General features: G+C 47.8%; 1 protein-coding gene across 1 annotated transcript in view; it reads left to right on the top strand.

The window, feature by feature from the left end:
- Positions 1–26,621, top strand: part of PLB1 (phospholipase B1) — a 129,212-nt gene that overhangs the window by 17,976 nt on the left and 84,615 nt on the right. The window contains exons 3-15 of the mRNA XM_014731235.3: positions 5,977–6,038; positions 7,318–7,381; positions 8,586–8,644; positions 12,061–12,101; positions 12,686–12,729; positions 15,654–15,744; positions 16,069–16,120; positions 17,874–17,960; positions 21,781–21,843; positions 22,629–22,708; positions 23,644–23,716; positions 24,626–24,721; positions 25,800–25,856. Coding sequence (XP_014586721.2) covers positions 5,977–6,038; positions 7,318–7,381; positions 8,586–8,644; positions 12,061–12,101; positions 12,686–12,729; positions 15,654–15,744; positions 16,069–16,120; positions 17,874–17,960; positions 21,781–21,843; positions 22,629–22,708; positions 23,644–23,716; positions 24,626–24,721; positions 25,800–25,856 — 869 coding nt within the window. The remainder of the gene's footprint in view (positions 1–5,976; positions 6,039–7,317; positions 7,382–8,585; positions 8,645–12,060; positions 12,102–12,685; positions 12,730–15,653; positions 15,745–16,068; positions 16,121–17,873; positions 17,961–21,780; positions 21,844–22,628; positions 22,709–23,643; positions 23,717–24,625; positions 24,722–25,799; positions 25,857–26,621) is intronic.

Below are 26,621 nucleotides of genomic sequence, written 5' to 3'. Positions count from 1 at the left end.
GGGAATAAGCAAGAATTTTCTTCCCATTTACCTGGGGGGAAGCAGAGAACTGGAATGAGGGCCCAAGTCACTCCCGGAGTCAGTGGCGACAGGACCCAGGGGTCCTAAGTTTTCATCTGGGTCTTCAGGTCTAACTACTTCACATTTAGATTCCAGGCACAGCCTCTTTGTGGTACCCCAAGGCAGTTATCATCAAGTTAAAACCATGAACTTCTGAGCATTTAGTTAGATGAGGAAATCCCAGAATGTTGAGACTGGAAGGATCTGAAAGACGGTCTATGCCGACTACCTCCTTGATGCTGAAATCATAATAGTGTAACTACCAATTACTGCACCCTCACCACGTACATCGGACGCTGTGCTGCGTGTATGAGCACTGAACGCTCACAGCGACTCCATGAGGCAGAGATTATCAACCTCATTTTATTTATTTATTTATTTAAAGATTGGCACCTGAGCTAACATCTGGTGCCAATCTTTTTTCTTCTTCTTCTTCTCCCCAAAGCCCCCCAGTACATAGTTGTATATTCTAGTTGTAGGTCCTTCTGGTTGTTCAACCTCACTTTATGGGTGAGGAAACAGGCTTGGCAAGATTGATAAGATCAGGAGTGTCCAAAGTCCTAACATCTGCCCAGTGTGTGTGCCACACGGCACCATGATCCCCAGCCTCTGCTTGGACCAGCGCCCTGGGCAGCCCTTTCTTGTCTGAGTAGCTCCACTGTTCTACCAAGGGACAACCTGTCTCCACTGTTCCAGTCCTGGTTTGGGGGCCACATGGAAGAAGGCCAGGCCTTCAGATACTGAAGGAGGTTCTCATACACCCCTCAGGTTCTCTTTTCTCATCTTCCCAACTGTGTTTAAATATGATATCTGACTATTTATTGTTTAATGTGTCCTACCTGTTCTATGATCTTTTCTCCTCCTTTTTTGCCTTCTTTTGGATTCCGTTTTATTGTTTCAGTTCTACCACCCTGCCCTGCCCAACATTAGCTTGCTGATTATATGCTGTTTGTTATTTTGGCATTAAGATTGTAACATGCATCCTTGACTTACTAAAGTCTAATATAAATCAGTGCTTTTATCACTTCCCACATCAAGGAAAGACCTTCTCAGAACAGTGTAACTCCATTTACTCCAAGTCTGCACACACAGCAAGGTGTTACACATATTTTAAACCCCACGCCATATTTTTATTGTTTATATTGGGGTTGGCAAACTTTTTCTGGAAAGGGCCATTTGCTAAATATTTTAGGTTTTGTGGGTCATGTGTTACCTCTATCATGTATTCTTCGTTTGTTCGTTTTAATAACCTTTAAAAACATGAAAACCATTCCTACCTAGAGAGCCATACAAAAATAGTCTGTGGGCTGTTTTATAGAGTCAATATTATTTTGGATTTATCTTTATATCTATTCTTTCTCTACTTCACCCTTCTTATATTGCCATGCTTCCATCTGGGGTCATTTCCTTTTAGCATTTTGAATGTGTCACTCCACTGCCTTCTTTGTTTCCCATGATAAGTCAGTCGTTAATCATTATGTTGGTTTCCTGTATGTGAAAAGTTGTTTTTCTCCTGCTGTCTTCAAGATTTTTTCCTTGGCTTTAGAACTACACCTAGACACGTCAATTATTATAGTTGATGTGTCTAGATAAAATTCTCTTTGTGTTTTCCCTACCTAAAGTTTTGGGTTTTTTTCCTAGCTTCTTTGATCTGTGACTCAATATTTTTCATGAAACATGGGAAGTTTTCAGTCCTTATTTCTTCAAATCTTCTTCTGCCTTTTTCTCTCTCTGCTTCTTCGGGACTCATATTACTTGTATGTTTGTATGCTTGGCAGTATCCACAGATCTCTGAGCCTCTGTTTATTTTCCTCCCATCTTTTTCCTCTGGATTTTTCAGGAATGTGCTTTCTATAGCTCTATCTCTAAGTTTACTGACTCTTTTTTCTGTCACGTCAAGTCGGTTCTGAGCTACCCAGCAAATATTCCATTTCAATTATTGTACTTTTCAACTCTGGAATTTCCTTTTTTTAATATGTGTATATATAGCCTCTATTTATTGAAACATTAGTCTTCATGTTTTTCTTTTATTATTTGAACATATATAACAGCTGCTTTGAAGACTTTGCCTGCAAAATCCAACATCTGGACTGACTCAGAACTGGTTTCCATTGACTGCTTTTTTCCTGAGTATGGGACTCTCTTTTCAGTCTCACAGCATGTCTAGTAACTTTTGGTTGAAAACTGGACATGTTTAATAACATTTAGCAATTCTGAATTCTGTCCTATTTTTCTGAGGGTGGTTGGTTTGTTTTTTAGTAACTTGCCTGCACTTAAACTGCGGAATCTGTCTCTCTCATGGTGTGCAGCCACTGTGGTCTTTGCTCAGTTTTTTAATTCTTATTTTAATTTTTTTAACCCGGCCTCCTAGGAGTCACCCCTGGATCTGCACAGTTTAGTGATCAGTAGTGATTTGGGCAGAAGATGTGCTCAAACACCGTGAGCCTGTAAGGCTCTGTTGATTGAGCTGTGTGTAGGCTGGGGAATGAACACGAAGTTGCGGCCAATTCTCAACTTTCTCTTAGCTTTAATCTGACATGGGGCTCTTTCCGGTCTTCGCAGCACATGCATAGATTCCCAGTCAGCCAGGAAGATGTAAAGAGCATGCCTCAGCCCTTCTCATTTCCTGGATTGCCTCATTAAATATCTGATTGGTTCACCTCTCACCCCAACTGGAAACCAAACATCGGGCTAGCAAAGCTGTGGATATTCCCCATTTATTCCACATTAGTCTACCACTTCTCACTGGTCTATTATCTGTTTTGTTTTTTTCCTCTCTCTTGGTTTTTGATTATTTGGTGTTGTCTCCTGATAATTTTTTTAAATTGAAATCCAGTCATTATATATAAAAAATTTGAGAGATAATTTTATGTTCTGGGATGGTGCCATCTTCCTCCCTAAAGGCTTTACTTTTTTGCTTTTGGCAGGCAGCTGGGTTGGGGAAGATCACCTTAACCTAAGCAAGAATCAAACCAATTAAAGCAGGGCTTCAGTCCTTTTAGAAGCTGGTCTGTTTCAAGTTTATCCATGTGCCAAGGGACTAGCTCTTTGAAGTGCCAACTGAAAGCCTGGGATGCTTACCAGGGCCCCTCCTCTTGGATGGACATGAACTCCAGTATTTTCCCCCAGCTCCATGGAACTGCCTGAAGTCTGCACAGCACATTAGCCTTTTTCCTGCTGATTTCTGTTGAACGTGATTTGGCAAATGCTTCAAGAGTAAAAACAGCATCGAATGTTGGGCTCACTCTCTTCACTTCTCTTGTCTCCGGCTCTTGACACCCAAGTTCTTGCTAACTTTAAGGCTCTCAACAGATATATATACACACACACACACACACACACACACACAAATGTGGAAATGCATAATAGAATGTCTGTAGAATCAAAAATAAGGCCTTGAAGATTCCATAGCAGAGGCAGGAAAAGATGTAGGAATCCATTGATAATCTTCAAAAAACAGCCTCTTTTGAGCCCCTTTCAAACCTTTTAGATCTAGAATCAGCAGATAGGAGCTCTCAACCCAGCCCCACCTCTCTAAAGAAAAATTTTAACTTTTGCTGCTATAAAATTATACTAGTAACGACATCCGTATCCCTGGATTGTTTTGATAATGAAATGACGGTACCTTTCATCAAAATTAACATATTTCAACATGTATTTTGTGCAGGCACTGGGCTAGATCTTCTGCTGTATTGATTTTTTAAATGTTATAAACAATATAGAATGCTGAGTATATTTGCTGTCATAAAAATCTTTTTTAAGAAAACTGCTATTTAAAGCAGGGGACCAAAGGCTTTCTTTGAGGAGCAATCTTATATTTCTCCCAGGCTTGGAGCCTGGAGGACTAGATGTTCTGAAGGTGACATTTCTCAAAAATGAGGGGACATTTGGCACCCAGCAGCTGTGTTCCTCTACCTGTGAAGGTCCCAGCAAAGCCCCATGAGGAGCTATGGCAGCTGCAGCCAGCCTGGGAATCTAGAAGTCAATCTCAGGCATTCTTGGGGCTGAGGGCTATTGAGAGACGCCATCCTCCTATTTCACCCTGATGACCTCTTCGGTACCAGTCTAGATCAGGGACTGGCTGGTAAACTATCGCCCGTGGGCCATATACAGACTGCCACCTGTTTTTGCATGATCTGTAAGCTAAGAATGATTTTTGCATTTTTAGATTCAGTTTTTTATGTGCATGTCCAGTTGTTCCAGTGCTATTTGTTGAAAAGACTGTCTTTGCTTCATTGTATTGCCTTTGCTCTTTTGTTAAAGAATATACCATAATAGCATCAAATCTCTGCCCTGGTGATTCACCCACCCCACCACTCTCAGAGTGACAATCATCTTAGAACACATCCTAATGCTCGTCTCTTCAAAGATGGGTCATGGCTCCCTGTTGGTCATGGGATAGCCTGGCATTTGCAGCCCCGCAACCCAGCTGCTGTCTGTTCATGCAGCCTCATCTACCTTGCCCAACCCTCCCTGCCCTCCAGTTACAAACCCTGTGCTCCAGCCTTTTTCAGTGTTCCTTCTTGTCCACACCTCTGCACCTTCCATCATGTGCCTCTTTCTGCCCAGAAAGCTTTCTGCTGGGAATTTCAGAAGGGTCGCTGAGGTCTGGAGGAGGTCATAGCCATCATTCCTGTTATGAGCTCCAACCTGGAAATCAGTGCCTGATCTCGCAGCGGGTATGAAATGGAAATATATTCTTGCTCGTCCTGAAATGCCCAATAAATTCTTTTCCGGGTCAACAAGTTAAAGCTGCCAAAGAAGGCAGGGGTAGAAGAGAAATCAAGCCTCCCTTTGCATTGCCTAATGCCGTTTGGGGGTTCTCGAATGGTGTGCCCTTACAAGGAGTGTGCACCTGGGCAGAGAACTGGGCGGGGAGAAGCCAGAGGAAGCCAGGGACTCGGATCTCTGATTACATATCAGTCTCATCAATGTGTCATGAAGCTGTTGAAGTAAGCATCAAGATTACGTAACAATATGAAAAATGCTTACAGTACAACATTAAAGGGAGCTCACAGGATACACAATTGCATCCACATTGATTCAACTGAACCAGAAGTGTGTCGCATCAGAGCCTGGTGGTGGACATGAGACTGTGAACAACGTGAACAAATGAAACCGCTTTGGGTTGTAGGGGTAATGGCACTGTGGGCAATTTTTTGGTTCTTTATTTAGAGTGCTGTTAATTGTACTACGGTATTATTTGTATATTTAAAAGGCCAAATGTGTTATGGGAAAACTCATTGACTTGGATACTTAAAATGAGTCTATTTATCATATGTAAATTATATTTTTAAAAAGTAAAAAAATTTAAATGTTTTAAAAGTGGACCTAAAGTAAGCTGGACGAGGATAGTATCTTTGTGGTCTCTCTACCTGCCTCCTCTTCCCCTTCGCCTACATTCAGGGAGACCCCTCAACGCAATCCCTGTCCAGCTATTGTGAATGGTCGTGGCTGCCGGAAATCCAATGATTAGCTCTTCTCCTAAGCTCACATCACCCTTCAGACTATCCTGGAACGTCCTGCGTCTTCACCGCTTTGTCCTGCCTTGCCAAACAACAACAGCTCTTTGTCCAACATTACCTTCCTCAAGAGTTCTGCCTTTTGCTAAGGAAACAGTAAAGGAATCTATGACAACGTTCCTATGCATGATATAGGGTTATTGCTGACCCCTCCCAGATAACACTTTTGCTTCTGAGCCTGGGGATTCTGCCCTAATTGGCTGCATTAATGGAAGCACAGTGTCCCAAACAATGGAGGTGATAGTTGGAAGAATAGAATTTGGGCTTTCCTAACACAAAGGATGTTATTGAGCTGGGCATATAGGTAGGGCTGGGGGGAAGGGCATGAAAGCTACAAATCTGGGTGGGAGTTAATTCCAGCTAAATAACCTGAACTATTTTTGCTTTCTTTTAGGGACCACCCAGGCCCATACTTCTCCTGGAGAAAATACATTGGAAGAGCAGTTATGGCCAGAGGTGAGGATTTTGCCCTCATGGGAGGAGGGTGGGATTCTCTTCTAGTGGGTAAATCCAAGTCTTGATGCAAGTTGGCAGGTCCCTCCCTGAGGCCTTGAGGGAATGGTCTGAATGAACAGCTTCCCCCAGGGACTGTTGGCTGCCTGGCAGGGCAGAGACAGCATAACCGTGTCTCCTGAAATTTGGGGCTCATCATCCCTGCAGACCGAGCAGGCGGTTCCCAGAAGTGTCCCAAGAGAGTTATAAATGGGCTTATTATCTCTGTGAACCTTGAAGCAGATGCCGTGAGTTATCTGAAGGCATCTGGGTGAGGTCTTCCCAGAACATCCACAAGATAAGAGTTGAGAGTAAATGCTTTATCTCTGTCTGCAATCAGTAATTCAAGAGAAATTAACTTGTGTCTTCTTATGATGGCGAACGTGGTCAGGCTCCTGATTTACTGCACATTTTCCCCTGTTGGAGCATTTCCCCTTCCACTCTCAATTCTGGGGAGAAAACATGTGATCTCCCTTCCCAAAGCCTTCCATGTGGTTCACAGAAGCAGAGGCTGCTCTGGACTCACGAGCATCTGAGGTGGCCCGAGTAGTTTTGAGGACCGGGCACTGCTCACCCAGTCCCTCCTCTGCTGCTGTCAGCCCCTCTGGGCTTAGGGCACACCCATCTAGTGGGGATGTGAGAGTCTCCCACTTTCAAGTTTGCCCAGCTTCCAGCAGCAAATAAACGTAATGCCTCATACACCTGCTTTTGTGTAAATAATCAAATTAAAAGAGAGGAGGTAGGTAATACAAAAAATATAATAGCATAGAATGGACTTTTTAATTTTTTAGTCTATATATACTGAGTCTCTTCTCAATAATTTCTTTTTTTATTGTGGTAAAATATACATACAATTTACCATTTTAGCCATTTTTGAGTGTACAATCCAATCACGTTAAGTACACTCACAATGTTGTGCAACCATCACCACTATCTATCTCCAGAATTTTTTCATTATCCCAACAATTGGTTTTTATTCTTCTTTTTTATTTTCCCTCCTTCTCCACCCCACTGTTTTGGGGCATCCTTACTTGCAACCTGCTAAAATCGTTGTCAACAGACACATGTCCCTTTTTACCAGGTGACTTGGGTAGGGTTAGAAGAACGTGACTAGCACAATTGTTATTTCTGGATTTCGAACCTAGATAGAACAAGTACAGGGTCATTTCTACACCAAGCTTTCAAGATCTGCAATATTTCCATACAAGGCAGTTGATGTTTCTGATGTTTGGTTTCGTTGCAGACCCTGAAGAATTTTCTGTTATGCAACCCAAAGAAGTCAGGATCCAGTGTGCCTTCTAAGTCAGGTATACGACCCTGAGCCATGAACCAGGAAGGCCAGCATCTTCTCTCTGATGTGACTGGCAGAGGCTCCAACCCTACTCCTCTTCACCTTTTGGCCACTCAAGTCCTGCCTCTTCCTCATCTTTACTCCTTCACGCCTCCTCCTTTTCCCCCTCGGTTATTTCTATGGAGGGACACAGCCCAACACAGCACTCCGAGATAAAACCAACATGGCCCCACAGTGACTTGCCTGGGTGAAGGTGACCTCTGGGAGCTCACCTTGAGGCGGGCGGACAATGTCACAGAAGTTGTGGGTTGATCCCCCACATGCTTTCCCCGATCCTGTAATGTAGCCACAGTGGCTGCTCTAGACATTTTTTTCCTATAATGGGCTAGATTTGTCTAGTCCGTTGATGCCATGAATGTTGCTGTTGAGCTGGTCCTCTTCTCAGGCTTTATCCCATTAAGTGACGGCGTTGCAGACTGTGTCTAATGGCTTTGTTTATGTTTGCGTTGCACCAACCAGGCTCTCCAGCTAAGCGTGCTCTTCTTACTATTCTGTTCTGTAAAGAGTGTAGGTGGAAAAAGAAATTGATGTGCTTCTTAGGAAATACCTTCTTTAAGAGGTTTACCTATAATGCCCCCATAGCACGACCAGGGAGGCTGTCAGTGGTTTCTAGGGAGACTTCATTCTAAAGATACTGGTGGCCTGGGGGGTGATGGAGGCTTTCTGGTGACTATTTGCATAGGCTTGCATCTGATGTTTGTGTGTGTTCATGGGCTTTGAGTGCTGTTCTCTGCAAATCTTCACACCAACATGATCCCTTTTATACCCAGGTGGCTTTCATTTTAATTTGTTGCCCTCTTACTTATTAATAGTGGCCCAGAAATGGAGAGCCAAGGGACAGAGGGAAGTGAAAGGCAGAAAGAGGGCAAGTGAGAGGGAAAACAAGGTCCATGAGTGACCTTCCATGGGCCACCCGTTTGGAGATCGTGAGTCCAGTTAACACTGTGCCCTCCGGAGAGGAGGGAGCCTCTTTTGGGTGGGGTTCCGAGAGCTCCCAGCGACTGCCTGGTCTTCAGCTTTCCACTCCCGTGGCTGACAGACTCAACCTCTGCAGCTGAGTCAGGCTGGGGGATGTGGGTCTGCCCTTCCCATTTGGTGTCCTCGGCCCACACCATGGGGAATATAGATCTGACCGTCTTCCATGCGTTCTGTCTCCACAGTCCACTCTCTGAGACCTTCTGATATTAAATTTGTGGCAGCCATTGGCGATGTGGAAACTGTGAGTATTTCAAAGAGACGGAGGTGGGAGGCACAGTGACCCTCTGAATGAGTGCCTAGTAACCAGGCAGAATGTTTCATTTGGGGAGAGAAGAACATTCTCTGAATGGGAGAAATCCTAACATCTAGGGGGTTCTGGGTCCTTTTTTTTTTTTAATCAAATGAATGCCTCTCTTTATATTAGCATGAGGAAATTTTTGGAGTTTCTCATTAATAAATTAAACTCATTGATAAATTAAGTCAAAGATCACATAGAATTTTTAAAATAATCTCTTAAACTCTCTATTTATGAGATAAAGAAAAAATGCCCTTACTCACATGGTAAATTTTTAAAAATACACCCATCTTTGCTAATAAATTTTAATTGGTGTATTTTATATGGTTAGGTAAAGGAGAAAGAAAGCGATAAGAAGAGAAAGAGGGAAAGAGAGAGGGATGAGCAGAAAGTGAGGCATCTGGAGAGAAGAGGGTTGGAGAGCAGAGCAGCATGCCACTGTGATTCCCTGATCAGCCCTGGCTTCCCACCATCCTGCCTGGCCTTGTCTTAGTAAAGATCTGCAGCCAGCTGCCTCCCCCCCGCCCCGCCCCCCCCGAGTCCCAGCTGAACAGAACACTGACCGGGCTCTGCCCCCGAGCCCTGCTGTACCTCCCCTACCTAAACCGGTCGATCCCCTCCCCCCAGTGTGCTCTTCCCCACCCCCCACGTCTCCTTCCCACTGTCCCTCCGCATCCCAGCTGCAGTCTGTACTCCCTGCACCCTCAGCCCCTTCCCCTGGGCCCAGCCGGCCACCTCACCGCAACCCCAGCCCACCATCCCATGCACAGTGCCAGTCGTATGTGAAGTGCGAGCTTCAGATGAGAAAACTGACCTCGGGCCCAGAGAAATCTGGCAGGCGGGGCTTCCCACCCTTGTCTTATTCTACCTGTGCTGGGGGTGGTAAAACTGCACGTGTGCTGTCTGTGCGTGCTGATGACGGCGAAGGTGGAGGTTTCCTAGTGGGAGAGATGTGAAGGGGGAGATGGGAATAAATGAGAAAGGAGGTTTCATGTCACGGGGAGCACGTTGACTTTGCTCAGCCCGTGTGTCTCTGCGTGCTGATCGTTACATTCCAGGGCCCGGAACGTGTGGCACTCGCTGGAGGACTCGCATTCTTCCACCTTGGGGGGGAAATTCACGGCAGGGAAACCTCCACCCCCAGTCAGGTTTCTAAAGTTGAACGAATCAATGACTCCCACTCTGGTCCCAGCTCTGAACGAGCTCTCTCGCTCATGAATTATTCAGGCCCACAGCTCCTGCCTGTCACTCAGCTCCCCTTTTCTCCTGCATGAGCCTGAGGCCCACGGCACAGAACACAGCTCCAGTCCATGCTGCTGTCCCGGCCCCAGAATCGCGCTCATTGCTGACAGGCACCTTTGCCTTCAGGATCCATCCTGGAGTCACGGTTCCTCGGAGGCTGCCTTCCTCTGTCCCCCCAGAGACGGCTGTCAGGAACTTCGCCTGGCAGATTAGAAACATCAGGCCAAGGAAAAATAATGGAAGATGGTGAATTTAAAAAGAAAAAAGTCTATAATGCGGATGTCTTGCCTTGAGTTCCTGCAGCTTTCTGTAAAGAAGGCACAGTCACTTGTGACTATAAGGAACACTTGTTTAATTGCTCTGGACTCCCTTTTCCTCAGAGAACTTTAAAGATCAGGTTTGTAAATGGTCATAAAAATTATTTCCAAACTAACACACGTGATGCATGTTCAATATAAGAAAAAATCAAAATACATATATACAGTATAAAAAATTAAAGATGTCCTTCACATCTCTGATTCTCCTGCCTCAGCACACACACACGCTCCAATATGTAGGGTGAGAGAGAGTGTGTGTGCACACATATATGAAACCTAAATAGGGTCATTTTGCAATAGACTATCTGTGACTTGTTTTATGGGGTTTTTTTTGCTTAACTAAGAGTCACAGACATTGTCCATGCCAGGGAGTTTACAATCCACTATATCAAATTCCTTGAAGGCAGGGCCTGTGTCTTATTCAGCTTTGTGTCTCCAGCGCCACAGAACATTCAGGCCATGAAAAGTGTGGAAAGAAAATGGCTGGCAGCAGGCAAAATGGAGAGCTAGGAGTTTGCTGGGTTTGTCCCAGCCTTCCCTTTCTGTGACTTCTCCCTGAGCTCTTCCCCGCACCTCCCCACCTTGTTGCTCTTGTTCTCTCCCCCTACACCCCCTCCCCACCCCACATCGGGCTTGTTCTGAGGAAGGGCTCTGCCTTCCGTCAGATCCCCTTTGGTTGGGCACAGGCTGTTCACCTCGTCGCCGCCCCAGGAGGCCAGCTGCCCTCATGACTTCACCTGTCTTGTGTCTTTGTTGGTGATCCCTGACTTGCATTTTAGTATGGTATGTTGCTTAACTTGTTACCCCTCCCTGGAAATTTTGCCTTTCAAACTCCCTCTCATTGAGGAGTAAAGGACTCCATCCCAGTCAGAGGAAAGTCACGGTCAGCCTGCTCTCCCCAGAGGGCACCAGAGGAGTGACCGAGTTTTAAAGACTGGTTGTCCTTTGAGCTGGGTGGTTAAGACTAAGCAGGCTCTTTAAAGGGAAGCAGCAGCAGGCAGGGTGTAGGGAGGGAGGGCACAGCTGTCACCTGTCACCACCGCACCTGGAGACTCCATCTTCTAGGATTTGTGAGAGAGAGAATTTGTGTCAGAACCGGTGAAAATAATACTACTGACAACAGTTAATAGGTATTGGACGCTCTCTGTGTCCTGGGCACGACTCCAAGCATCCCTAGGACCATGCAAAGGACGCGATTCCCAGGAGGGTGACCATGTCTCACCCCCAGCCCTAAACCAGGGAACAGAGAGCGTCCTGTGTTGTCCAGCATTTTGCCAAGAGGAAAATCAGAAACTTATTTTGTTCATTCAAAAGATATTTGTTGAACAAATATTTATCGAGTCCTTATGATGTGTCGAGCACTGTCCTATGTCCAAGGAACACAGGCAAGAGCAAAACAGAAATTCTGCCCTCATGGCATTTCCATTCTAGACGGGAGAAACAGACAATAAACAAAATAAATTTTAGATTACGGAAGGTCACAACAAAACTATCTCTTTTGCTTCTAAGTAGAATGTTAATAAGGTTTCAAGATGCGTTTAAATATAAGTCTCTTGCCCCTGTTTTCTGTTCTGGAAAACGTTCACGTTTTCTGTTGATCTGAGTTCCCACCAGCACACTGCCGAGGAAGTCTGGCATTCTTGCCTCCCTGCAGAGCTGACGCGGGCAGGTGTGGCCTTTCTCTGCATCCACAGGGCCCCTGTTATTGGAGGGAGGGGGTGTCTGACGGGCAGCCGGCGTCTCCCCAGGGTAGCCTCTGCCGCCTTCTCTGGCTGGGTTGTTCACACTTCGTATCTTTTTCAGCCTCCAGACTCAGGGACAGTTGACGTGGAGAAGCAAAAATGGTAACTATTCTAGAACCACAGAGCCATAGAGCCAAGAGGAGCCTCAGAGATGATCTTTCATCTCTGTATTTCATTGATGGGGGAACCTGAGGGCCAGGGAGTCAATGCCTTACTCCAGGCTCCCTTAGAACATGTGGCAGAGCAGGGACAAGAACCCAGCCTCCTGCCTCCCCATCCAACCCTCCCTGTGCCTCTGAATGCCCCTGGCTCCTCTGGGTGAATGAGAAGAAAAGTGGAAAAGGCCAAATGCGGCATTCCTGTTCCCACCACCAGTCTCCTTGCTCTGCTCTGGAGGAAGCGCGCGGGGTTGGACCAGGAGCAGGCCCCTTCTACACCGGGGCCTGCATCCCCTTCCAGCTTTGGGCCAGAGTGGAAAAGTGGGGAGGAGGATCCAGACGGAGCTGTTCACCTCATTTTGGTGATTTCATTGCCATCTAAGTTGTGTCTCTGGCTCCAAGAAGGATAATTCCAGAACCAGAGCAAGGCTGAGCCTAAGCTTGTTATGAATAGACCTCAGGCAGCAGAGGGAAAGGGTTGGTGGGCGACAAATGCAGCCTGACGCTCCTGTTTGCTTCTGCTCACAGGACTGACAAACTGCCACAGCAGGAGTGCTTGGGAGTGGTGACAGGTGAGTTCTGTGCATTTGTGGTCAGATTCCGGATTATTCCTGTCCCTCCTGACACAGCAGCCTTTGGGTTAATGAAGAAAATGTACCCTATTGACCCCTTCCTCACAGAGCCTGAGGAGAAAGGGGAGGCGTTCTGAGAGGACAGACAGGGGGCCAGGGTGTGAAAAGTTGGACACTTCAAAGGAGAAGGTGAGAAATGTGCCCCAGGGTCTCTGAGCAGAGAAGCCAGGAGACATTGGGTTAGGTTAGGGGCCATGGGAGAGGGGTCAGGGGTGGCTGGGCCGGAGTCCTGAGGCTCCTGCTCCCCCAGGACCCCGGGCAGGACTTGAAGCACTTTATCTGGGGAAACTGTGCGCCCTTCACTCCCCCCAACACCCTCAAGGAGAAGACCCAGGTCTGGTTTTCAGCCTACTTCATTTTGCAATAACTCCCTTGCTTATGAAAGAAACATATCAATTGGGTTCAGGAAAATGAAAATCAATTGTAATCCTACTATCTAGAGATAATCATTGTTAATATTTTGGCCTTTGTATGTGTGAATGTGCTTATGAATATGCTATCTGTCGCTTTCTTTTCTTCGTTTACTATCAGACATACCCTGTGACTCTGTTAAGTAATCCCAAAACCCCCGTGGCCCTTAACTCCGGCCGAATTAGCCTAGTGGGATGGTAGAGTTGCCTATGCTTGGTGCTCACAAGTCAAGAACAAGGAAATCACCTTTCACTCCATAATTAGAGCGAGAAGACTCAGACCTCAATGCCATGCTCTGCTGAGCTGACATTCCCGCTGAGACTAGTAAGTGAGGTGGCTAGGGCCCTGTCAGTTCAGCCACTGATTTTACCAAGGGCCTGGGCACAATTAGGCTCTCCACAAGAACAGGGATGCATAAGATGCTGCCCCTGCCTTTAGCCCTCGCCACCCAGCAGGGGGGCTTGAGGCCTGGTAGGCAGCCCTCCAGGATCTGATTGACAGGTGAGGGAGTCCCCTTGCAAAGGGTCAGTCAACGGGTTCTGAAAGAGGAGGCCCCTACTGACTGAGTGACTCACGGTCACAGCTCTGCCCAGCCTTGGCCCTGTTTACCTTTAAATGGTAGGAAGAAAGAAAGAAAGTGATATATTTGTGGTGTCTGGGAAGAGGAGATGTACTTTAGACCCTGAAACCACAAATACAGCTATTACTTTGCCTGATTTCTCAATTTGTCTCCATTTTTTGGTTCTTCATTCCCCCGGCAACAAGGCCTCACTGCCCTTCTTTAAGCCCAGAGTGACCAGAAGTCCCACCTGGCCAGAGGCGCTGCGGAAGGCAGGGCAGTGAGGGCAGATCTTGCGCCTGGACGTCCTCAAAGGCAGGACTCACTTGTAGCTGCTGGTGAATCCAGCCTCCCTAATGCAGGGGAAAGGGGGAGGATGGGGTGCCAGACCTGGAGCCAGCTGGGTGGCCAAGCCGCAGAGGAGCAACTGGTCCTCCAAGGAGAAAGTGCTCCAGGCACATCAGGTCCATGCAGTTGTATGGTGGGGTTGGCCCAAGCTCCATTTGGCTCAGCCCACCCCCCCCCAATCCCAGAACTTTAGAGCTCTTCCAATCTAGCCATGCCCTCGCCCACCATGGCCATTTTGCAGATAGAAAAACTGAGTCTCGGGGAGGTAAACAGACTTTCCCAAGGTTACATGGTCAGTATATGGCAGATCCCTAGAGAATCCAAGTAGTCCAGACCCACAGCCTGTGTCCTTTGTTCTGACCCCACTGGGAACTCAGAGAGAGGCAGCGAGGACTGACCAGTACAGAGCGGACCTAAAACAAAATGACAGGCAGATTTGTGTGAAAAGATCCAAGGTCATGTTTGATCACAAAGAAGCAATACAATACCAATACTTTTAATTTGGAAAGCAATTCTCTTTCAAAAACCTACCACCTGATACTCGCGTTTTGTCATTTGTCCTCATGGGCTCTCCTGAGGTGAGGGAAGGAACGTGGTCTTCCCGCACCCCCGCCCCCTCACGTGCACACACAAGCGCACACACTCTCATGCTGCCCCTGCAGTCTTCAACCGGCTTTGGAACATTCCGTTCTCTCACCACATGTGGGAATGGACTCCTTCTGCAAGCCAGTCAGGGCTCAGAAAAGGAAGCTCATTACTTTGGGTTGAGGATGAAGATCAAGTCACATGTGACTGAGGTGGCTGCCCAAGGAGACAAAGCCAAGTGACCATCTCCTGACTTCCAGCCCAGCTCTCCCAACACTACCCTCTCTGCTGCCTGCACGGTGGCGTCAGCTGGATTCTGCACCCACAAAGCCCCAGGCACTCCGGATGGGGGAGAAAGGAAAGGGGGAGTGGGACGGGGGCGGAGGCATCTCCCTCGCATGACACTCTTCCCGTTCTGCCCTCTCCTCTCTTGGGAGCAAGATACAACTTAACTGCTCCTGACTGCGCTATTTTTAGTGGTCCTCTGGCTGTCAGCTCTGGGATGTGTGTTCCCCGGAGCTTTCCCGCCCCGCTGTCACTCTCTGCAGGAGGAAGGGGGCAAGGAGGCAGCCTGCCGGGTCCCTGTCCCAGCACACTTTCCCTAAGGAGTCAGCAGTGCCTGACGGTTAAGAGCTTTGGCCTCCGAGAGCTCTGGTTCAGATCCCAGCGACTTCGGTTAGCCCTGAGGCCTTGGGTAGGTGGCTTAGCTTCTCTCAGCCTCAGTTTCCCCATAAGACACTTAGCAGTGGGCCTGGCCTAGCACTTGACAGATGCTCATTTTTAGCTCCATTCACTTCCAGGGGCCTCCCAACACCGCCGCCCCACCCCCCCCCCCCCACCAGGGTGAAGGCTGTGCTTTGGGGAAGGGGCAGCAGCCCTGGCTCCTGACCCTAGAGGGGTCAGTCTTCACAGGTGACCTCGAGCTCTCAAGGCCACAGCCTCAAACCAGCTCTCTCTTTAGTCCTTTCAGACGTCATCAGACACTTCAGTCCCTCTGTTCTGAGGCCCGTGTGTGCCCCTAGGGAGAGAGTGATACCCTCCACTGGTGCTGAGTAAGTCCGTTTTCTGGCTTTCTCCTGCTCATCCTGTCCCAGGCATCTAGAAGGAAGAATTGGGGGGTGCTGACAAAATCAGAGTGGCTTAAAAGTAGAGATCTGGATTAAATGAAAGTCAAATGTGTCTCCTGCGTGGATTTCAGTCTGCCTGATGGGCCTGATTTTAAAATCATGTCACTATCTGCCCTCCAGAAGCCAGGGGTGGTGCAGTGTAGCCTCAGGCTCAGAGACTGTACCTGGGCTGGGGCGAGGGGCAAGCTTCCAGCCCTCAACGAGCTTATATTTAACTGGTTTTTCTCTCTGCCCTCTCCCTCCATGCAGAGACTTATGGATTCAGGCCAAAGACCTGGTGAGGAGCATGAAGGAGAACCAGGTAAGGATCCGGCTGGCGCTGTGGTTGGAGCTGCCTGGCTTTGCTGTGGGGCAATTGGACCAAACACACCAGGCGGTGGGGGCCCCGCGGCCACCATGCCCTGACCGCGGCACCCGTGTGGCCTGGGTGCACCAAAAATGCTCTTCCTGTTGGGATTCTCTGGAGGCCGTTAACACAGGGCCTCTTCTTGTGTTCACAATGCTGTTCTGCCAAAAGTCAGCCGGTGGACTAGATAACTTCTCACTTAGGGAGGTGGTTGAGAGCTTGGCTTCCAGAGGGAGACGAGTGTGAGGGTGAATCCTGAATTCTCCACCTATTAGCTGTACGATGTTGGGTAAGGCGCTTAACCTCTCTGAGCCTCAGTTTCCCCACCTATGAAAGGGGGGCAATAAAAGAGCCTGCAGCACAAGACTCAGGATTAAGCCAGGTGTTGGATGTGCCTGGCACAGAGGCAATGCTCAGTGAAAGCCTATAGCTGTCATTGTCATTGAAGTGGCGATTGCTGTTATTATGGGTTACTATGCTCATTTTAGTTCTTAGGTGGAGGCCTCTGTACTATACATCTTGGGGCCCTGATACCCACTCTCCTAGCAGTTCAGACACTCTTTACTTGGTAACTCACATGAGTTTGTATCAAGCATCCTCCAATCTTTTACACTCTCCTCTTGGGCGAGTATCAAATCAAGGCAAGCCTTGCTGCCAAGCTGGCTCTAACCAGGCACTGGGCTTGGACCACTGGAACCGAGGGAAGACACTGTCTTGGCCAACCATCATTCATTCCAGGGTTCAGGGATTAAAGCTGGGTCATTCAAGGTTATACAGGGACAGTGACAAGTGCAGGAGCTATGCTGTAAAGAGTTGGTTTCCCCGTAACAGGAGAAATCCAGAATTTCTGGAGTAATCATAACATTCCTGAGAATAACTGGGAGGTCCTGAATCCAGCCCCATAATTTTACAGAGGAAGAGGCTGAAGTCCCAAGAAGTCACGTGACCTGTCCGACTTCACACAGCTAGTTGGAGCTAAAATCTAGAGTGTGATTCACAGTTCAGTGCTCTTCAAGCACACCAGGCTGCCTCCTAAATGTTCTACAAGTAACACATGTTCATTGTAGAAAAATCAGAAAACACAGATAAACAAAATGAATATTAAAACCATCCTTCAACCTGATACCCAGAGATAATTGCTAACACTTGGTGTATATTTTCTTCCATATTTTTTCTAAGCACATTTATCTGTATGTATTTTATAAAAAAGGGATGTTACTAGATGTAGATGCTTTTTATAACCTGCTTTTCTCAATATAATATTTCCCAAGGCAATAATTACATTTTCCAGCATCATTTTAATAGCTACAGTGTTTCATCTTAAGAATGTTCCACAATTTACACAGCAGTCCCCGATTTCAGCCATTTATGTTGTTTCCAATTTTTCACTCTTATGAACAAGGCTTCTTCACTGTAGGTAAATCTTTCACGTATCCCTGTTTCCTTAAAATACATTTTAGGAAATGGAATTGTTGGATCAAAAGGTATGCCCTTAAAAAGAAGTTTTCGATATACTTTGCCAAATCTCCTTCCAGAGAGTTAAACAACTTTAGATTCCTACCATACACTTCCTCTTTTAAAAAGAAAAACCCATAAAGATGATATTGTGGCCGTGGGTTACGAAATTGAAAGACGTAGAAAGAAAGATGTTCTTTTGGTGTCAGGTCTTACCATTATCTCTTTTTCATGCTGTTGCCCTTTTCTTCAGCAACTTGACTTTCAAAATGACTGGAAGCTCATCAATGTGTTCTTCAGTAATGCAAGCCAGGATCACCTATGTCCCTCCACCCAACAGGTAAACAGCAGGCTGGGAGGCAGAGGGGTTGCAAATGTGGGGATGGGAGCAGAGTGAATGAAATAAATCTGCTCCTGTCAGGCTGGGCCTGGTGGCACCTATTTCAGAATTAGGCAAATAGACAGAAAGATAAACAAATGGATATAGACATCTAAGATCTCAAGGGACCATATACAGGGACAGTGTTTTTAGCTACCATCTTTCATGTCAGGAAAAGGAAATTGAGGTATAGATAAGCTGAGTCAAAGATCATTCTGCAACGGAGCAAAATCAGCTTCCCGGTCAAAAATGATTTTACCTGTTTTAACTCTGATTTCGTGTAAGTACCGAATTTTGGAAATAAAGTAGGCTGTGTACTCTGGTCATAACCTCTTGGCCTGTAGACTCTAGCTGTAATGAGAAGCTTGCTGTTTTTGTAGGCCCACTGTGTCTTCCAGGCACTTTGGCTTTCCTGGGAACAGGACATGAAAAATGTGGCTTTATTTATTATTTATGTAGGTGACTACCTATGACTTAAGTCTTTTTTGAAGATTGTCCAGGTTAGGATCAGTTGAAAGTCTAAGGAGTGGTTTAGAAATCTAGGCTGTGATGACATAAATGGCACACAGACTCTCCTTCAGGAGACTAAAGCCTGGTTGCCACCAAGGTGGTCCTGCCATGGCGTCCAGTTACCTGTCCACTGTCCTTTCAGCCACCTTCCAGAACCTCTGCCAGGCTGTGGCACAAGAATAGGTGAAATTTCTTGAGATGCTGTCCTCCTCTTTTCTGAACCCCTTTCCCACAAAATACACTCTTGTCTTCCTCCAAATGCCCCATGCTTCCGTTGACTCCTGACCCACCATCAAATACCATTCCTTTTGTGATGTTTGGCCCTGGGAAAATGCAGATGGAAGGCCACCTTCCCTAACCAGCTCTTGTTGAACAGTATACCTGCAGATCTCCTGGGTTTGTAGCATACAGATATTGAAGGTTTATTGTTCTGCTTCACCATCTGTTTTTGCCCATGCCAAATGAAATTTACAATCCGTGTTCATTCTCTGCCCCACCCCACTTTGGTCATTATGCACTCTGCCCTCGTTCTGGTCATGATGGATACTAACATTTATTCATGAACGAAGTGCTTAAACAAGTATTTAGGCATTGCTGCATTCCTCTTATATCTACTCATCCATCCATCCATTCATCCGTCCATAAATTATCATATTCATGCATAAATTCATTCTCTCACGTGTAGGCACATGCTATTGTATTTATGATGCGTTTGTTCTTGCTAGCGTTCCTTTGATTTTTTAAACGTTTGAATGCATTCATTGATGCCTACACTCATTCATGAGTTCTTCCATATACCTTATCTCACATTCAAGCATTCCTGTGTGAATTCTTGCATTCTTTCATGTATATGCCTTCAAGCACTCTTGACTACGTGATGCATTCCTCTGTGCATGCATCTATCATTATTTACTTTTATTAACTTTTAGTTACACAGGCAATGTACAAATGTTTTCTTCTTTTGAAAAACTAAAACATTACCATTAAAGCTAAAATACCATTTGGCTAACGCCTCCAATCCTCTCCCTTTTTATTTCCAAGCCTTTTACATATCTATGAATCCTAATATTATTTTGCGTGTGTGTGTGAATGAGAGAGAGAGATTTAACATAAATAGTATTCTATCATGTGTATTATTGAGCAATTTTTTTCACTATTTTTCAGATCTAGTCATGTTAATACCTATGGATTGAGTTTATCCCTCTTACTTGCTACATAGTATTCCATTGTGTAAATTCACTACATTTTATTTCTGCATATCCCATTGATGGTCATTTAGGTGTTTCTAGTTTCTCATTGTTATAAACAGTCTTGTTCATTTACTTGAAGATGTGTGCTTTTTTAAATACGGTGATTTTCAGATTGTAGATTGAAGTATATTAGTGGGTCAAAAATCAGTTTTAAAGATTACAACCAAATTTATAAACTATAAAATATTAGAGTTCATTGCATGTAGTAGAGCAAGTGTTGGTTCGTGATTATTTTTGCTTCATTTTCTACTTAAATACATGTTCTAGGTTGCAATGTGAAACATGTCTCACACTGTCGTCGTGGTCAAAATAGTTTGAAGAAAAGTACTTAGAGCAGGTTCCTAAGCGTGGCATTTCTGCTCATTGGATATATACACCTCTAAGTCTTGGTTGGGACTGCCTGATGCCCTCCAGAGTAGCTGAACCCATTTGTGTCCCCCCAGCATCTGAGAGCACCTGCTTCCTACAACCTTCCCAATATCTGTCGTTATCAAACTTAATGATTTTTGTCAATATGTGACATTCCCTCAAGACCTAGTCATGTTGATATATATCGGTTGAGTTCATTCACACTTGCAACCACATACTTTTAATTGGTCATAAATGTATGACAAAAGTCATCATGCTTCACAGCCTTCTTCTGAATCTGGAGTCAAAAAATATAAGTAGAATTGTGCAAGTTATTTGGAGAACTAAGCTTTTTCCTGACTTTGGGTTCAAGGAGGTGTTTATTATACGTGACCCTATACAGGAGTGACATTTTATAGGAGCATAACGTCTTCCACTAAGGAACAGGGACAGCTGGTGCCCCACGGGACAGCCATTCCGTGTCTGGGGTGACTGGGTGGCCCCGACTCACTCTGCAGTGCTGAATAAGCACCCTGACTGAGGAGCCTCTGAAGCAGGGTGCGCCCTCAGGGGAGAACCGCCCAGGGCTTCCCCGGTTTCCCTGGGGAGGGTGGGTGCCCTGGATGTGGTGCAGGTGGGCAGCGAGGACGCTTCTAGACGGACTTCCCAAGGCTCTTCAGAAGGGAAAGTGAGACACATAGTGTCATGCTCAGGCAGAGACTCGCTTAACTGAAGAAAACTGGTCTGAAGCTTTATCACTGGTACCGCAACAGAGCGGCTACACCGGCCTCTAGAGACAACCTCACACGGAGGCAGGGACGTGGGGTGGGGGCTGCCCTCCGCGCAATCCCAGCCCCAGTGATTGGCAGCTGTCTCCAGAGACACTGCCTACGTCCCTCCAGGAAATAGAACAGCTCCTCTGCCTTCCTGTCTTCCTGTCTGAGCCAAGTCGCCTGGGGGGACAGCCAGTTTGCAGGCAGCTCAGGGGTCTGTCATGTTGTAAAGTTTATTTTTGTTTTTTGTGTTTTTGTTTACATTGAAAAGGTAAACCTTTTCGGGTGCTCTCATTTGCTTATTTTCATTACCTGCAAGGAATTGGGTTGGTAGGGGGTGTCTTGAAACACCACCCAGTGACGGGAGCCCTCTCAGCCTGTCTTGGGGGCCCTCTTCTTACTTGGGGCGAATGTGGCAGGGAGAGATCTGCTAAAATCATGCCACGCAGAGGTTTCGAAGCCCCTCTGGGTCCTTAAATCCAGGGGTAATGTATTCCCCCTTTGGAACAGATTTTCTTCAGATAAAAGTGATTCCCTCAGCCTTTGGGAGTAAGTTGGATCTCCCATCCCTCTGTGTGGGCTTTAGAATTGCCTTGACCTTGAGTTTGCCCTTCCCTGACAATGAACTTCTCATCTGGGGGAGTTTGGTTTTTACTGATGGGTGATAGTTGGGGAAATCAGAGAATGGACAGAAAACCCAGGAAGCTCTGGGAACTCTACACTTGTTTGTGGGAAACTGGTGTCTGGATGGGGCCTTTGCCACCATCACCTCAGCTGAGGGACCAGGGGAGGGGGAGGGGGACAGGCTGGCCGTGAGCCTGGGCGTCCTTACCCCTGTGTCCACCCCCCCCCCCCCCCCCCCGGTCTCCATGTGCACTCTGCACATCTCTCCTCTTACAGGAAAGCCGTGTGACGAGTGGCATGGACAAGCTGACTAGAACCCTGGACTACCTGCACCAGGAGGTGAGGCTTGCGGCTTCCCCAGCTCCGTGGGACACACACCCAGAGCTTCCTCACGGGCACCTTCAGCAGCCAAAAGGAAGCTGCCCTTCCCAGGGTGGGTGGGGCAGGTTCTGGTTTTCTCTCGAATGGCCTCCACTGGGATGGGGGAAGTGGACTCCTGTGAGGGAGATCAAGACCCTAGGGAAAGGGAAACCCGGGAGGAGCCAGTCTCCTCACCTTTCTGATGAAAACGGGTCAGGTATAGAGCTCTTCACTCTTCCAAAGGATGTTTCTGAGAGAGCCTTCTGGAGAGAAGAAGGAGTGGAGCACAGTTCTCCCTGGGGACTCGGTGAGCCCCCTCTTTCCTGAGGCCTTTCTCTGACTGAGTCTGGGGCACTGATGGCCTCTCTCGAGCGACCATGATAAGCACTGCAGGTCCTGAGACTCCAAGGGGAGTTCTGTGGCTCTCACATCCCCTTGGCTTCCCTGGGGAGTCGGCTTTTCAGTCAGAGAGGGTCTACTGTCCCATTGCCACCGTGGTCCTGCTCCTCTGATGACACTGTGCTGGGGAGGTGCCCTGCCCACCATGAGGGACAGTGAATGATGCATTTCTGGAATGACACAGCTGGCAGCTTTGGACTGACACCAACCAAACATGTCCCAAAGGGGCCACCTGTTTAACCAAGGAGAGGCCTGTTGTGCTCAATGAGACCCCCAGACTGGGCTCAAACCAGGGATTCCAGAGTAGCCCCTGGACAGCAATGGTGACTTTGCAAATGCTCATCTTCTCCCTTGTATCCTCCTAGGTCCCCAAAGCATTTGTGAACCTGGTGGATCTCTCTGAGGCGATGGGGGTCTCTCCCTGGCATCAGGGGACCCAGCTCAGGTAATAAGGGAAGTGGAATGGGACCAGCATTTGTTGATTGGCTGCCACGCACCAGGCCCTGTGTGCGTACTTCATGTGCTTTGGTCCTATGAGGGTGAGCCAAAAAAGGATAGAGGCCAAGAGAGATTAGTCGTCATGTGCGAGATCTTGGCCAGTGAGCGCAGAGTCAGGCTGGGGGAAGGGCCTCTGCCAAGTTTTGTTTTGGGGACTGAGTTAAAGAATGAAATATTCAGTCTGGTTGAAGTGGTGCCAGATGGCCTACCCCCACCAGAATGATTAGAGAGTTTTAAAAACAGGTTTGGCACAACATCTATTTAGCCAAGAAGCGATACTTCTGGAAATTGGAAAGAAAAAAAATTAACCTAAATGTATGTTATCTTCACAGAACTTGATTCTCATATATTTCTGAAATTTTTCCTAGAATTTAAACTCCTTGAACCCAAATCCTAGGATTTCTGGCTTTGCACCCAGAAAAGAAATTCATATGGAAAAAGTCAGGGCAGGGATAGCTGGAGGGAGTGACAACAGAAAGGAGAGGCCAGTGCTGAGAGGAGAGGAGGGTTTGAGGAGGAAGGAAGCACAGAGGAGGGGAGGGGACCTGGGGGTGGGTTTCTGGTGTGAGGAGCAATGAGGGGAGGCGGTGTGTCAGGAGATGGATGAGAGGGAGCTGTCTCCACATCCCTTCCCCACCCCAAGGAAGGGACAGCCGGGCAACCAGATCTCCACAAGGTACCAACTCTCCACTCTACCCTTTATTCTCCTCAACTTTTGTTCTCTTTCCTTCCTTCACTCACACCCTCTAAGACTTCCAACTTCTCCTTCTCCGCTCCCTAAGCAACTGCCAGGTCCCCCAGACCCCTGCTTCCCCCAAGGGACAGCCTGAATGGCCCTACCCTGCATCCACGCTCTCACTTCCGGCCTGTTTTCACCTGCAGCCCTGCAGCAGAGCCCCATGGGTGCTCAGAGACCTCTAGGCTGTCTAAGGCTGTGGCACAGTGGTCCTATCAGGTGAGCCCGTTCTGGGAGACTGGCTGTTGGCTCACAGGGGCGGGTGGTCATGGAGGAGAACGGGGGGCTGGTAGGAACAATTAGGGTACAAGTTTGCTAATGTAGAACTTCTCCAACTGAATTCAAGACTAAGAGTCAAGAACCATGGAGCTGCTCTCAGTTCACTTCCGGGTGATGATTCAACTTTCTGCATGTAAAGTGGAGACCACACTACTGCAGGGGTGGGGTGGGGGACAGTGCTGGTACTCCAGGTGAAAGACAGTGGAGAACTTGAAGATTCGTTCTGAAATGTTTTTGGTCGTCATCACTGCTCATACCACTGCATCTGTGGCTGCTGAGCTAGGCTTGTCCCCAAGACTACCGTCCGAGGACAACTCAGGCCTCCCACAGATGTGCTTTCTAGTTCAGAGAAGAGACCCCAAGAGAGTGAGGATGGCTCAGCGGAAGCCATCGTCCCTCTCAGCAAACAGCTCAAAGTGCAGTTCCTACCTAAGTATCAACATCATGATTTTTGTTTAAGAAGAAAGTTACACACTAATCTACGTGGCACTTCTTCCACATCAGAAATGACATTTTTTAGGTAGTTAATGGCACACCTCTCTATAGAACTTCACCCCTGAACAGAGTACAGTAAGTGGCCATGGCCACGTGCAGGGCTGGTGCACACCTTTGCCTCCCAGAGGGTGTATTTCAGGTCTGTCACGCTGGGGCTTCAGAGGAAGATGAAAACCCAATTTACTTAATCAAAGGGCCCCAAAGTGTAAGACACAAAGAGCTTCGAATAGCACTGAATTCAGCACGTGCTGGGTAAACCTGACAGAGGGCTGCTGAGGACTCCCTGGGTGGAGCATGGGCAGGCTGGGCTCTGCTCGTGCTCCTGGGTGCACATCTCTTCGTTCCCCTCTGCAGGAAAGCTGGGAACGTCTCCTGGCCTCCAGCAAGTATAACGAGCAGGGGTCCTTCGCGGTGGTTTTCCAGCCCTTCTTCTACGAGACAGCCCTGTTGGTGAGTGAAAGCTGCCGTGAGGCCGCAGGAGCTGAATCAGAAGGAGCCTGAACCATACCCTCTCCCTCTCCCACCCTCCCCACTGCAGAAGCCCCAGCCCAGCTGGGCTTCACTGAGCCCAGGATATATAGTCCTGGAGGGAAATGCTGCAATATTCTTATACTTTCCTGACAATTTCCCCAGGGGGTTGGACATCCCCATGAGGCAGGTTCTTAGAGGCAGAGAATCCTAGAGGTAAAGAGCATGGACCCAGCCAGACTCCTGGCTCTGGAATGGGCTGGCTGTGTGACCTTGAGCAAGTTGCTTGAACTCTCTGTGCCCTGGTTCCTCATCAGTGAAATCAGGTCTATTATCAACATTCCATCCCTCTAGGGTGGTTGTCAGGATCACATGAATAAATACATGTGAGGAACTCAGAGCAGCGCCTGGTGCGTGGGAAGCCCTCAGTGTCTCTTAGTTGTGATGATTCAGGATAGAATTTCTAGGACACCACACCACACTCCTCCCTCTGCATGCTCTCTACATCCATCCTGGGAGGGAGGGTAGTTTGAATTCCTCCCCACTAGGTCACTGGGCACATGCCCCTCCCCCCAGTGGGGCCACTCAGACCACGAGCGCTGTGGGGGTCCACATGTGCTCACTGAAGTCTCTGTGACGCCTCTGGGGCTTCAGCGCTGTGCGTCTGGGACAGTCCCTCCCTCGGCTCCTGGCTCCGGCCCTGTTGGAGTCATCGTGCCGCTCTAGGACTCCAACGATGTTTAAATTGTGGTTTAAAGGGAGGAGGAATATTCGGTCCCATTCCCCCTACTCAGATCACAGCCGAATCACTTCCCTGTCACCACTCCTTGTGCTATTTGGTTCCCTTATGGAGAACCCCATGAAAATGAGGAGCAGCCAGACATTTCACGTGTTCCTGCAGGCCTGACCCTAACAGCAGTCCTATAAGTGCCGTCATTACTAGTGGGGAGGGGCTGAGGGAAAGAGTCTGCGTGGATCAGGGCCACCCCATCCCAAAGTGCACAGCAGGTCCAGCCTATCCTTGGGGGCACACAGGGGTCCTTATCTGCTTCTTTTTCAGGGGGAGCAGCCACTCCAGGATCCCACCACACTCGCCTTGAATCTCTGGAACAACATGGTGAGTGTCTGGGGTCCCAGGAGGCCACCGTGCTGGCCTTGGGCGTTGGCCCACAGAAGGAGGAGCAGGGCGTCTACCACCCTGCCCGCCCTGCCCATTACTCTGACAGAGGGGTCACAGGGCACCAGCAGGATCCCAGGCCGATGACTCTGGGCCCAGGGATCCTCCCATGCCCTGTGACAGCCCAGCTGCCACTGCCTGGGAGTGTCACCTCCTGGTCCCAAGGGCAGGCTCTCTCTGGGCAGCCTCAGTCCTGCTCTTCCTGGAGGCAGGGAAGTTCCCTGGGAGTCCATCTGGGAGACTTCACTTGGAGTGGGGCACTGGTGATCCGGCTCACATTGCAATTCCGGTCCAGCTTTCACTTACTTTACACCGAGTGCCCTCGTGTGGTTTCAAAGGCCCAGGGTGGTACCTGGGATGAGGATGGACTTTAGAGAGATGAAGACCTGGGTTCAAATCCTAATTCCACTTCTCACAAGCTGCGTGAATTCAGGGTCTCTACTCCCTTTCTGCAAAAACCAGATCATAACGCCTGACCCCACACATGTCAAGCGTGCAGCTCACTCCTGACCCACAGTGAGTTCTCAGCATGTACTGGCCCTTCTTACTGCAACTATGACAGGCTTTCCCAGACTCCGAAGGTCCCCCAGGGCTCTGGGGGTTAGTCAGTGGATGGAATGTAATGTCAAAACTCTGAACATTTCCAGGGCACCAGACAGGGACCTGACTTTGCCATTTATTTTATCCCCGTCCAAGCTGTCCCAT

This window comes from Equus caballus, chromosome 15 (assembly GCF_041296265.1).
Source record: "Equus caballus isolate H_3958 breed thoroughbred chromosome 15, TB-T2T, whole genome shotgun sequence".
Lineage (NCBI taxonomy): Eukaryota > Metazoa > Chordata > Mammalia > Perissodactyla > Equidae > Equus > Equus caballus.
Note: the sequence above shows the minus strand (reverse complement) of the source record. Positions and strands in the feature narration are given on the sequence as shown.